This window comes from Camelus ferus, chromosome 7 (assembly GCF_009834535.1).
Source record: "Camelus ferus isolate YT-003-E chromosome 7, BCGSAC_Cfer_1.0, whole genome shotgun sequence".
NCBI classification, from domain to species: Eukaryota; Metazoa; Chordata; class Mammalia; order Artiodactyla; family Camelidae; genus Camelus; species Camelus ferus.
Genome location: NC_045702.1, coordinates 80382396 through 80396738, shown reverse-complemented (window position 1 = coordinate 80396738; position 14343 = coordinate 80382396). Strand labels below are relative to the sequence as shown.

At 35.7% G+C, this 14343-nt stretch overlaps 1 protein-coding gene across 13 annotated transcripts in view; it reads right to left on the bottom strand.

Annotated features, from left to right (window-relative positions):
- The window catches only part of SUGCT (succinyl-CoA:glutarate-CoA transferase), a 622782-nt gene that overhangs the window by 595871 nt on the left and 12568 nt on the right, over positions 1-14343 (bottom strand). For all 13 annotated transcript variants that reach the window (XM_032484269.1, XM_032484261.1, XM_032484260.1 and 10 more), the window contains exons 4-6: positions 12505-12590; positions 11912-11962; positions 5271-5391 (exon numbers count right to left, since the gene is read on the bottom strand). In XM_032484269.1, the coding sequence (XP_032340160.1) occupies positions 5271-5391; positions 11912-11962; positions 12505-12590 (258 nt within the window). The remainder of the gene's footprint in view (positions 1-5270; positions 5392-11911; positions 11963-12504; positions 12591-14343) is intronic.

Here is a 14343-nt window from a genome sequence, read left to right as displayed (position 1 = left end):
TATTTTAAAATGTGGCAGAGAGCATTCTTACTGCTAAATTTTTATAATTCATAACATGCTCAGAAGACACAATGGAAAAAAGGTACAACTTTAAATTGTTAAGGAAAATACCATTATACTTGTAAAAGTACAGAGAAGTAGAGAATGGTCATTTTGAAAAGAAATACTTCTGAAAAAATATAAATATGTCCTTTCAGAGATCCTCTCTATCCAATGGTACACAGGAAACACTAGTTTTCTCAAAAACTGCTGGTGAATTATAGCTTTTTAAACACTGCCCCCTAATGTTAATGCTCAGCTTCTTCGGAAATGATAAGAAGACCGTGCTAATAAAAAATAATCAGGTCTTTACCCCCTCATGATCAGTCGCACATTTTTGTCCTGCAGACCAGATTTCAACTGAGGCAACCTCAACCACACAACTGTCAGAGTGCATTACAGTAAGTCTCCCAACCATTCTAAGATTACTCTCATCAGCAATAAGGCCAACATGCGAGTGAGAACAGACGATTTGGGCTTGGAAAGCACTGACAAGACATCAATACCACTGGGAAACATCAGGAAAGTCTAGGATCCTGATAATATCACATGCAACTTGAGACTGATCTAATCAATCTTACAAAATAATGAAAACATACATGGATTACCAAGAATATCAAACTTCTAAAAAAAAAAAGAAAGAAAAGAAAAGAAATGGCCCCTGCTTTATATACACACAAACTCATGACTCACAAATGACGGTTGCTTCCAAAAGAAGCTGTTGAAATTTAGACTCCCTGATGAGCAAAGTTGTTCATGACTTCCACCACTGCAAATATGATTAACAACAAACGAAAGAGAACAGCAAAAATACATATTCTCAAGTAGACTTGTTCGTGTCTTGTAATCACAAAGTCCATGTCATCACTTAATAATGATACACGTCTAAATACGGAAAGCAGAGAAGCATTTAATATTAAGTCAAGAAGCCTGAGTTTTAAACCCATTTGTCATTATATAGCCGTGTGACCTTAGGTCCCTTAGCTGTTCTGGATCTGTTTCCTTATCAGGAAATAAAGGAGAATGAACTGTGTGAATGTTTTTCTCACAACTGTCAGGAGATGGGGAAATAGAGGATTATAGGAGAGCTGCTTTTTCAGACTACACATGCTTCTCCCCGTCACCCCTGATTCCCCATCTCTATTATAGAAAAGTATATGATACTCCCCTTGTCACCTGGCTGAGAACCACTGAATTATACAATCTATCCCCAAGGCCCTTTGCCACACTAAAATGCTAATACAGGATCCGAGAACTAGAAGAAAACTTAGAGAGTCTCCAGTCACAAGACAAGGCCCAGAACTTTTGATTCTAACCATAGTTGGTTATAGACAGGAAACTTTGGGGAGTGTGAGGCTTCCTGAGTGGGATTAGCATTTTATTTAGCTGGGTGATGTGATGAAATACAGTCCTATTCCCAGTCTTCATCCTTCTCGGATTCCATGCCCTTTTCAATGTGACCTTGGAGATTCTGCCGCCAGAGTAGGATATATTTAACTGCACTGGTGTTAGGCTTGGCCACATGACTTGCCTTGACCAAAGGAAAATTAGCAGACGTGGTGTGAGCAGAGGCTCTGAACGTGCCTGGGGGATTAGGCTTGTTCGCCTGTACCCTTGCCTTTCACTGTGAGGAGAGCATGCACTTGGTAGCCACTGGCCCAGGGACTAGGACACGTGCAGAGCAGACTGGCCACTTGGAGCCAAACCCAGCAGGTCTAGATCAGCTGAATCCCTGCCTGACCCACATTCACGGGAATGAGAAACAAATACTTATTGTCATGTAAGATTTTGCATTTGCTAGTGATGCAGGACTTTATGGAAACAGGGTAGTTCAGAAGATAATACTTCACATATTTTAGTGTTTTAGACCTCAACACTTCTATTGGATTGTGAGATTCTAAGGAAAAGTCTCTTCTTCTTTCTCACACGTGTCAGTACTGATAGATAGACACAAAAGCCAAAGTGTGATTACAGACCTATATAATAGCACATCTGAAAAAGAGTCAGGTCTAGGGGCAAAGATCTACTATGTGCAGAACCTGTCTCTCACACTGATTCAGTGGAGAAGCTAATGATCACTGGGCTCTTCATCCTGCCTAAAAGAATAACAATCAGCCGAGCATTGCAATTATAGCTTATTTTATACAAAAATACCACCATATAGATAATTACACTGTGAAAAGCACTATTTATACTAAAGTAATATGTCTCAGTCAAAGTATTATAATATCTCAATTAACCTAAATGCACAGAAATGGGAGTACTTTGGTTATTATAATTTCATGAATAATAAATATTTTATAACAGTTTTGTGACTTTTATAGTAAAACAAGATTTTCAGATATCTGTTTTAAGATCAATTTACTGAAATATAAAGAGAAAAAGTTTTAGCTTGGTTCCTTATTAAAACATTTTTTAAATGTACTACTTCCCTTCCATGCCTTAGGAAAAAACCTAAGGCATAGTGACCTAACGACAATAAGTGAATATTTACTTCACGGTACACTCTTTTGGTACCTTAAAACAATGATCATTGTACAGTGCTATGGAAGAACTATATGAGCAATAACAGATTAGGCCGACTATCCCCTAACTCCAGGCTATCCTCTGAAAGTTTCTTTGGAAAATGTGAACATAACATTTACCACTTAATCTTATCTCTGATAAGCGGAATGCAGAAAAAAAATGGCAGCTATTAAAAACTCTTTAGTCAAGTTCTGATTATTCATTCATTGATTTAAGAAACCCCCTACCATGCGCTCTGCACTGTGTGTGGAACTGGGAATAGAACTGAGAATGGAGCAAGCGCTGGACACAGAACATGAGCCTGCGGGATAGCCAGGGAGACAGACAAGAAAAGAGGCAAATGCAACATGTGATAGACAACACCCAACCCAATCTTTAGGGTCAAGAAAAAGAGGCTGCACAGAAGCAGTGACATCCAGAGTGAGATTTAGAGGACAAAAAGAGAGTTGTCACGTGTGGCAGGGGAACAGCATGCCAAGCGATGGGAACATCCTGTGCAAAGGCTGTGCCATGAGAGCGAGTGTGGTGAATTTAGGAAATGCAAGTAATTCCGGCCCATATATGCTTTGTGTCTCATGCTCTTCTGCTTAAACTGGCTATGAAGATAAACACTCTCCTCACTTCGCCTCCAGGAGGTTCTCCTCCCACCCCACTGACAATTCCTTCACTGATTCATCATCACCTCCTAAACATCTAGTCATTGCCGTGCATCAGCCTCAGCCCCTCAGACTCTCCTTTTTCCTTCTACACTCACTCTCTAAATGATCTAAGCACAGGCGTCAAGTACCACATGTCTGTTCATAACTAACACATTCCACACCACCTGACTCAGCTCCAATCCCTTGCTCTGTATCTCCACTCGGATTTTTAAGAGGGGTCTCTGGCTAGACGTGCCCAAATCCAAACTCTTGATATTCTCTCTATGAACACTTCTTCCCACAGTCTCACTCAACTCCATAAATAGCAACTCCATTCTCCTAACTGCTCAGGCCAAAACCTTAGTGTTATTCTTAACTCCAAACTTTCTCTGATACTCACGTCTCATCCATCTGCAAATCGTATCCACTCATCTCAAAAATATTCAGAACTCTGTCACTCTTCAACTACCTCAGCCACTGCGACCCTGATGCAAGCCACTGTCATCTCTGACCTGGACAATCTCAGTAGCCTCACAATTGTTCTTCCCCTTCCATCCTTGTCCTCCATAGCCTGTTCTCAACACAGTAGCTAGAGTGATCCTTTTAAAAATGTGTCAGATATAAAACAGATAAACAACAAGTTCACACTGGATAGCACAGGGAACTATATTCAGTATCTTGTAGTAACTTATGGTGAAAAAGAATATGAAAATGAATATATGTACGTTCCTATGTGACTGAAACACTGTGCTGTACACCAGAAATTGACACAACACTGTAAACTAATGATGCTTCAATAAAAAATTTTTTTAAATATGTCAGATCATATCACTCCTTTGCTCAAAACTCTCCATTAGCTTACAATCGTACTCGAAGTTAAAGCCCAATTCCTTAGGAGCAGCGCACAAGCCCTTTATAATCTTAATAACCATCATCTCTCTGATTTTCTTACTATTACATTCCCCCCATCCTCGCTGTTTCAGCCATCCTTGATGGGCCTCAAACATGTCCAACACATTCTTGCCTCAGGTCCTCTGCACCTGATGTTCCCCCTCCTGAAACCCTCGTTGCCAACAGCTCTTACGATTCACTCCTCTATCTCATTCAGGTCTCTGCTCAAATGTCCCCTTTACTGATGAAGCCTTGTCTCACCTCCCGGCATAAAATAGACCCTCTTCACCTCATCCCCTTTGCCCTATTTGACTTCTCTCTTCAGACCTTATCATTACTGGATTCAATTACAAGAAACAAAACACAAAAGAATGTGTTTATTTATTTACTACTTATCTCTCTAACCTAGGATGTAAATCTCCTTGAGACCACAGATATGTGTTATTCACTGCTGTATCCCAGAACCTTAGATCACTGCCTGGCAGATCATAGGCCTGCAGTAAATGGTGGATGAATTAATAAAATCTGAAAATATTACGAATTATTTGGACAAAAGCTATTAATGTAACTTTCTAAGAGCTACTTCTTAATATTGTACTCTTAATTAATAGGTAAGTGCTTATAAACTATGTAAAGACAACTAATATGATCATTTTTTTCCCTTTAGCCTAAAGATACACCTACACATAGAGACACACACACACACACACACACACACACACACACACACACAGATGAAGTTCACCATCCAGGGCTGAATAATCTAGAAGACTTCATAGTACACTGTTCCTTCGCTTGGCTTAGAACTTTTGAATACACTGAAATAGTATGTTGAGTTCCCGTGCTATCTTAAAGCCAATTAGTATTTCTCCTGCAATTCTATATATTAGTCCATAATAGTACTTTGTTAGTATTTTCAAAATAGCAATAGGAAAATTGGCAAAAACTGCAGCCAGACAATTCACAGAACTACAAATAGCCGATAAATATATGAACAATGCTGACTGAGGTTAATATTCTTTAGTGGTTAATTTTCAACAACCTAACATGGCTTGGCAGGGAGAGACAGCAGAATCACTTCAAGAAAACCAACACTGGCAAGAGGTTTCTCATAAAAAGCAAGAAACACAGAAATTGGAAAACCTACTCACTGGTGAGGGTATGGAGTTGAAATACCTGTGATGGAACAATAGACAATATGAGGAGCAATCTTGTCTATGTCTTCATATCCCAGGCCCATTGCAGACAGTTTGCCAGGGACGTAGTTCTCCACAAATACATCACAGACAGCTGCAAGCTGGAGGAAGAGGTGAACATGCATCAGACTTCTTAAGAAACTTCCGAACTCTCAACAAATCCCCACATGATAGAATTCTAATTTCAATAAACACAACTGATCCTCACTTCGTAACAGCCCAGAAAAATCACAGGAAAAGTAGGATTGCAAAGTATAATTAGATAAACAGGAAGACTCTCGTCAACTACTTGTGGTATTACTGCCAGTAAAACAATGGTTATTAAACTTTTCAGTTAATACCATGGTATTAAGTGGATTCCACTTACATTAAACGTAAGAAATATGTAGGCTACATGCTCTGTCCAAATATATTCTCAGAAGTTTAGGTAGAAAAAAACAGGTACATAAAATACATGAAAAATATTTTTAACTCCTTTACAAAAAACTAAATACAATGTCTTTACTCCTCTCCATCCTTATTGTAATATTCCTTGTTACAGCATGTACATGTCAGTACTTAATACATGTAAACATGATTCTGAATAGCCTTCATACTTTCTAGATGCTTTCTTTCCAAAAAGTTTTAAATGCATTTAATGAACCTTTTTTTCAACTGAAGTATAGTTGATTTACAATGTTGTGCTAGTTTCAGGTGTACAGCCAAAGTGACTCAGTTACATATATTTTTCAGAGTCTTTTCCATTGTAAGTTATTACAAGATACTGAATATAGTTCCCTGTGCTGTACAGTAGGTCCTTGTTGTTTATCTATTGTACATAGAATAGCGTGTATCTGTTAATCCCAAACTCCTAATTTCTCTCTCTCTCCCCATTTCCCCTTTGGTAACCATAATACAGTCTGTGAGTCTATTTCTGTTTTGTAAATAAACCATTTTTTTAAAACTTCTAAACTGTGTATCAGTGAATCAGTAACTGTCAGAAACAAGTCTCAGATTTTGATTCCCAGATCACTGCTATAGGAACTGGAGGACAGTAAGTCACTGTAAACCTTAATCTTAAAATTCTTTTTAAAATTTCAATTGCAGCTACATATCTTTTAAAGCCTTTTTTAAAGTCGTGACAAAAATTGTACTAGGTCATCCAGAAAAATTCATTACATTAATTCTTAAACATGTCCAAGTGACTAATAACTATTCAATAATTTTTTAATTGCCATGTTGACTTAGATACATTCTCACATATACAGACTAATGTAATAGAAGAAGACTCTGCATCAGGGGTAGGCAAACTTTTTCTATAAAATGTCAAATAGTAAATATTTTAGCCTTTTCAGGCCGCATACATTCCCTGTCACATATTCATCTTTATTTTTCTTTAACAATCTTTAAAAACGTAAAATTCGTTCTTAGTTCATGGACTGTACTAAAACAAATCCAACTGGGCCTGCACAGTTTGCCATCCTTTGCTCTAGATGGAAAAGTCTGAATTTACATAAACTGTAGATGTAAATGTGTAAATAAACTGAGTGAGGCATCACAGGGAAGTAAGCTGTCAACCTCCAGCTCCCGAAACGGAGGCACCAGAAGCCCAAGTAACCACGTGTCAGGAGAGGAACGATAACTACATTAGGTTACAGGAAAGTGAGACAAAGGTTTCAAATATGCACCCCAAATCTCAAGCCATACAGGCATCCTTTCCAAATTTCAGGGGCCAATTAATATTTGAGCTGCTCCTCACACGGCCAACTCTATGCAGTATGCTCCAGGGAGAGCCCTAAAAAAGATGAGTTTATTTATTGTAATAATTCTACCAAGTAATGCTTGGGAAATTCGGAGGAAGAGTGGGTGTTAGTATAAATAAAACACAAAGCCACAGTTCCACTTCAATTTATTCCGTAAATTTTTCTGAGCTTCTATCTACTACCGACAAGTCACTCCTGCAGACACTAAAGAAAACAAACTACATCAAACACATTTTTGTAAGCTTCTATATCAGTCATCTCTACTGCATGTTCAATATGGTGCACAGTATAGTACCTTATGCAAATGACATTTGATAAGTTATTTTTAATTTTAAAAACATGTATGGGTTCCTCAAAAAGTTAAACATACATTTACCATATGACTCAGCGATTCCACTCCTAGGTATATACTCAAAAGAACTGAAAGCAGGGACTTGAACACGTACTTGTATTCAAATGTTCATAGCAGCATTATTCACAATAGCCAAAAGGTGGAAACAACCCAAGTGTCCATTAGCAGACAAATGTGTCCATCCATAAAGCAGAATATTATTCAGCTATAAAAAGGAATGAAGTTCTGATACATGAATGAAGTTCTGATCTACAACATGGATGGACCTTGAAAACATTATGCTAAGTAAAATTAATCAGATGCAAAAGTACAAATAGTATGTGATTTTACTTATATGAAATATCTAGAATAGGCAAATTCATAGAGACAAAGTAAATCAGAGGTTATGAGAGGCTGAGGGGAGAGGAAAGTGGAGAATTATTGGTTAATAGAGTTTCTATTTGGGGTGATGAAACATTTAGGAAATAGGTAGCAGGGATAGTTGCACAAAATTATGAATGTAATTAATGTCACTGAATCGTACAGTAAAAATGGTTAAAATGACATTTTTATGTTGTATATTAAACTACAATTTAAAATTTTTAACTATGTAGGGTATTTGCATTGTTCGATTTCTATAGAATAATAAATCACATTTCAATCCACATAAAGTATCCAGAAAGACCACAAACTGTTTCAATAAGATAAGAAAATAAATATGACTAAGTCATGCTAACAAAAAAGTATTCAGAATATATAAAATCAACAAAAAAGAGTTAAAAACAATATATATGGTATTATCTCATGTTTATCAGAAAAAAAAATGAGTATACAGGGCATAAAGAGATTTGATATGATACCCTAAAATATTCATCTTTTTGCCCATGAACAGGTATTACTTGTTAAACAAGAAAAAAAAATTTTTAAGCTAAAAAGAGCTGTATTCAAAGTACCATGTAGTCTGGCTCTACAATGTTATAAGAAAAATACAGAAAAGCTGAGTTTAAGAGCTAAAGATTTCTACTGATAAAGATGCCCAGTAGTTTATGATTACCCAAGAACTCAATGCATATACATTATATGTATTGATAAAATATTCCTGGAAAAGTGTATAGCACAGAAGTTAATTCTTTTCCCCATTTTATAAATACTTATTTTAAATAAATATATACTAGCATTTTACTAGACACTGATTCTTAGTGAGTCTACCATCCAACACATTCTCTCTTCCTCTCTCTTTCAGGATATTCACCCATTTCAAAGATCATGTATGTTCCCTAAAGTTTTAGCTAAGTCATTAATTAAAATTTTAAATAGTGCAGTGTGGAAATCAGAGCCTACAGAAACTTCCCTGAGTTTTATGGCTCTCCAAACTACCTACAGGCATTATACAAGTCAACTGTTTCAGTGGAGACCAAATATTTACCACATTTTTCTGATATAAGGATCTACTAGGAAATAAAGGGGGGGGGAGACTGGTTCACAGTTTTACTGGTGAGTACCTCTTCCTCAACTAGGTGCTCACAAATCACCTAATATAATCTATTCTAGAATCTTGCCCACAATGAAAAAAAAAAAGTATAATTTTGCATGGTAGAGAAACCACCATTCTTTTTATTTTCTTCTGGGGAAAAAAAATAGCTTCCTTCTAGTCACAGAGTTTAAAAAAAAAAAACTAAAATCAATTTGGAATACAGAATACCTAATTCTGAGTTGTCTTCATTAGATGTAAGTTAAGAACAGACTGGATAAACAAGATCAGAAATAGAGGGGAAGTGATGATAATAAGTTAATCACATTAATGAGTAAAAAAAAAAATCATAAAATAACTTTTACATGTATGTCAAAGAATGTCTTTCCTCACAGGAGATGTATTCTGAAGGATTTAAGGACAAAGTTTCATGATATATTCTACTTACTTTCAAATAGTTTGAAAACACACACACAGGTAGGGATAAATTAGGAGTTTGGGATGAACATATACAAACTACTAAATATAAAATAGATAAACAACAAGGACCTATTGTAATAGCACAGGGAACTATATTCAATATCTTGTAATAACCTATAATGAAAAAGAATCTGAAAAAGAATACGTGTGCGTGTATAACCGAATCACTCTGCTAACCTAACATTGTAAATGAACTATACCTGAATAAAAACAAACAGATGTACCACAGGTATTATTATGTAAATAATATAAATATAGAAAAATGTTAAAGTTGTTATATCTAGGCAGACAGTAAACAGAAGTTCATTATACGGTTCTTTCAACTTTTCTGTATGTTTGAATTTTTCGTAGTAAGATGTTGGAGGAAAATAGAACCTTTGACACTGCTTTACTGGTCACGATTCATACCCACAACATGGATACTGTCACTATCAACTAATTAACAGAGAGGTATCTGAAATATAGATGACATATTAGAAAGTTATCAGATAGTATTGCCATGAAAATACACAGATTTTCTAAGCAGAGTTTTCTTTTTCAACAACTCGTTTTTAGTTAGCCTGGGTGAAAAAGGAGTCATACTTTTTGGAGCTCTCCTGTATCCAGTTGATTGCTCTGTGTAATACTCTGGAACCATTTCTATAAACTAGATCCACTGTATTACCAATCACAGCCACTAAGTTATGAATGCAGAGGTTGTTTTGTTATTTGCCAAAAGAGAGTTCCATTCCACAAAGAATGAAAACGCCAGGCAAAAAATAATTTTTCCCCTAGCGAGTAAGATATATAACTTACGAACGGTATAACTAGCTAAAAGCAATGGACATGAATAATGACCCCAAATAATCTATTTAAGTTAATATGAATTGAATTGTCCTTTATTGTTATCAATCAGACATGACAAGAAACCATGTCTATAATGAAACAATTTAAAGTTATTACAGTGTGATGGAGGATATAGGCAGGGTCCACAGAGAGTGAGAAAGAAATTTCAGCAAATTCATGTATTTTGGTTGGAATTATACACGTAGGCCTAAAATATTCCAATGTACCCTGATGTCTTAGTAGCAAGAGTTATGAATTCCACCTAACACTGCCCCACTGAAAAACTCTCATGAAATTGTAAAGTATCTGTTAAAATCAGAAACCTGTACTATTTGGGGTAAAATAATCAGAATGTTCTGAAATGGAAGCAAAGAAGCAAAGAACTATGAACACTGAAGATGGAATCGAGAAACATAAAATAAAAAGAGAAAGATAAGAATTAAGAGCACTCTCGTAGATTAATGATAATAATAACTACTACTACTAAAAAGATAAAAAGAAGGGCCTGAAAATGAAGACAATGGGAGTTGGGTCCAAGGTGAGGGCAGCCACCACAGAAAAACAGGGCAGGGCAACAATAACGGAGAACAATTTAGAAAAATCAAACTAAGTTTCCAACAGAAAAAGAAAATAAAAACAAGCAAACAAACCTAATTTAGGCTATAGAAAAGACACAGGAAAACAGGGCGGTAAGATCTAGACATTTATCAAGCTTTGAATTCAAATATATCTAGTAAAAATTCTAAATTTGTTGGATTGATCCACCAGAAACCAAAGTAGATGGTCACTGTTTCTGATCTTAACAATCAGAAGACACTATCTTTCACTCAGCCAGATAGATGAGGAAAGTAGCATCAGAGCAATGAAGCTGAAGTTAATACTTTGGTATAAAACTAACTTCAGGATTTCGGTTCTCTAATCAAGTAGATTTACATCCATTACATCAGATTTTAAACTTAAATAAGGATGGCAAACAAGTGTCATGTCATATGATGATCCAACTTCATGTGCATCAGGAACAGTGATAATACCCAATGCTTATTAATGAATGCTGACTGTGGCAGGTCCTCTGCTACAAATTTTCCACATATTAGCTCAATTCTAACAACACTAAGAAGTAGATGCTATAAAGAATCCCCATTTTGGTATTAAGGGAACTAAGGCCTAAAGAAGTTAAGTAACCTGCCTGAAGTCACATGACTAATAAGTAGAGAAGGCAGGATTTGAATCCCAGCAGTGCACGCCTAGGGTATGACCCTAACCATTGTCCTGCCCACTCAAGGAAAGATGCCAAGATCAGGTCTGGACACACCAGCCATCTGAATAAGTATTAGAAAAAGCTTGGGCTCTCCAGTGAGGTAGACCCAGGGTTCAAATTTCAGCTCTTCCCTTTACTAGCTATGCGATCTTTAGAGAATTACTCAAGCCCCTTTGAAACTCATTTCACCTCCTGGGAAAATGGACATTGTAATACTTCATTTACAAGGCAAATTCTGAAGATGTGACAAGAAATATGATCCGATGCAGAGCAGACATTCAGTGAATAGACGCTAGTACCAAAACTGAACACTGACACTATGGAGAAACATATACACAATATACAAGAAATTACAAAGCAAGTTATACTTACTACATGAGCAAAGTTAAACTCTTACGTGGAATTTACAGCAAAATTACAAATCACCAATGAAATAATGTTTTAAAACACTTTGATGTTCAAATCCATAATTATAACCCAGGTGGTAAGATGCCTTCCACAGAGCATACTGTACCTCTTTGATAATTTTCACCCCTTTTGGATCCTTGATGTTAACAGCTATACTCTAAAAATTAAAAATATATATATTAAAATAGCATCATGGAGTTTTTCTTATTACTGACAGTTCAGTAAGAGAGCCATTCATATCATAGATCCTCCTCTTAAAGTAAATGTATTTTCCTCATGAAGAAACATTTAAATCATCTTTACTGATTTTATTTGCAATTTGGGTATGTTAGAATGATAGCAATGATTATAGTAAAAATCTTTCAAATAGTCAATACCAGATGTAGGCAATTAGCAATCCCCAAAAGAATAACAAATGTAAAGAATCAAATGATTTCTCTCTTAATAAAACTACTTCCATTAAGAAGCATTATAAATTTTCACAAAATGTTTTAAGTTACTAGAGAAGGAAAATTAGTAAAAGCTCTACTGTTTCTATTTGGTAACTGGCGAATGAATAAAGTAAAATAAAATTTCACCTTATTTGAATTATTTATATCTACAGAAAAGGATAGACACAAACAAGCCACAATGATAGCAAAAGTTTTGTTATTACAAGAGAATTACACAAAGAAAGCAAAAGGGGGATAATATTCTTACTTTTTTATTTCGGTTAACACTGAGAAAATAAGTACTTTCTGTCCCCACGAAAGGTGGCCCCCAAGTTCGTGTATCATCACCAGTTCCTGAAAATAACAGTATGAGCTATTTAACTTTGAAACATAATGAGACATTTCAAATCAACAGGCTTACTCATGTATACGTTCACAGAATACTAAATAAGATCAGCTCAACTGATGGGCCATGGGAGCTGGTTACAACTGCCTAAACTCTTTACCTGTTCATGATATCATTAAATTCTTCCATACCTTCTTTCAATAAAATCCATCCCTGAAAGTCAAAATCTAGAAGGGACTATCCTACTAGCAGTCTTTAGATTTAATAAACGGTCAATTTGAGGGGGAATAAATTAATCTTCAATTTCGACAAGCAATTCAGTCAGTAATTTCAGTGCTTTGGCATTAAATGTGCAAATAAAATGTTGGGTCTACCAAAGATTTTTGTTACAATTTAAATCAGGAAAATGATAAGCCTCTATGATAAAGTGGCATCTGAGGCTAGGAATAAAACAGTAATAAATAAATAAATCTATTTTTTAAATTCTGTAGCAATAATCATAAAAAGCAAAATAAGTGACTGAATAGCAAATATCAATAATCTGGAAGTACTATTTTCGCATAACATTATAGTTGTTTAGGTCTTGTTTCAAAGGTCTTGTTTCTGACTGGGATATTGTGCTGTACACCAGAGACAGACACACTGTAACTGACAGCACTTCAATTAAAAAAAAAAAAGTCTTGATTCAAAGTAAATATTTAAAACCTTCAAAAATAGGCTATTTTATTCTGAATATCTACTTCAAGTTCTGATTAAATACTGATTAGAAACTAATCACTACATAAGTTTACTAGACCCCAAATAACAGAGAATTTGTGAATATGGGTTAAAGTTTAAATTCTAATCTCATTTAAATGATATAATTAATTAGCCCATTAGACTTTAACCACTGAAACTGGTAAAGAAAAATAGACACAGCCTTTTAGAAGACAAAAGAAAACAGAGGCTAAAGAATAGACTCTTTTATTTAAAATTGAAAATAAAAAAGAAAACCTCACAAAAGAAAGAGAGAATTACAGGACAGAAGAGAAAAGAAGCATTAGTTCTAACTGGAGATGAACTGATAACAACACAAAACAATAATTGGTTAAGTATCAAACTGAATGGCCTGCTCAAAACATCAGGGGGATAAAATTACAAGAGCCCACCAAGACAGCCTCCCAGTAATAAACCAGTTAGAGGCTTCATGGGAAATGTGTATGTGAATCTGGATCTTCAAGACCAGACAGAACCTCCCAGAGTCAGGAGAGAGTCCAGTCACTTCCACCTTCTTAAAGGTCCCAATACATTAAATTTTTTTTCTTTTTTAATGAAGAAATGTCAAGACAAGACTAAAATTAGTTTATTTCAAATGTTTACATTCATCTCTCAGGTGGAGATAACATCAGAAATCTAAATAGGAGGTCTACATGGCTTTCCTGCCCTGCCTGTCCCTGGTTTATAATCAGGGTTTAAGAAAGCCAGAAGGCTCAGTGCTGATGGCACATGAAATGACATAAAGGTTAAAGGTCACAAACTGGTAAAACTGGCACTTTGGGAGACATGTTTTCTTTGACCCACAATACAATTTAAAGTTTTTAACTAACAGCCATGATTTCAAAATCTGGAGACGTCATATAAAAAATTGAGACCACCTTTCGTAAATGATATTTCGATGCATTCGTTCATTCAGCAAATATTTATCGGGTGCCTACTACGTCACAAACACTGCTCTCTGCAGAGCAGACACAGCAGTGAACAAAAGACCACATCCCTGCCCTC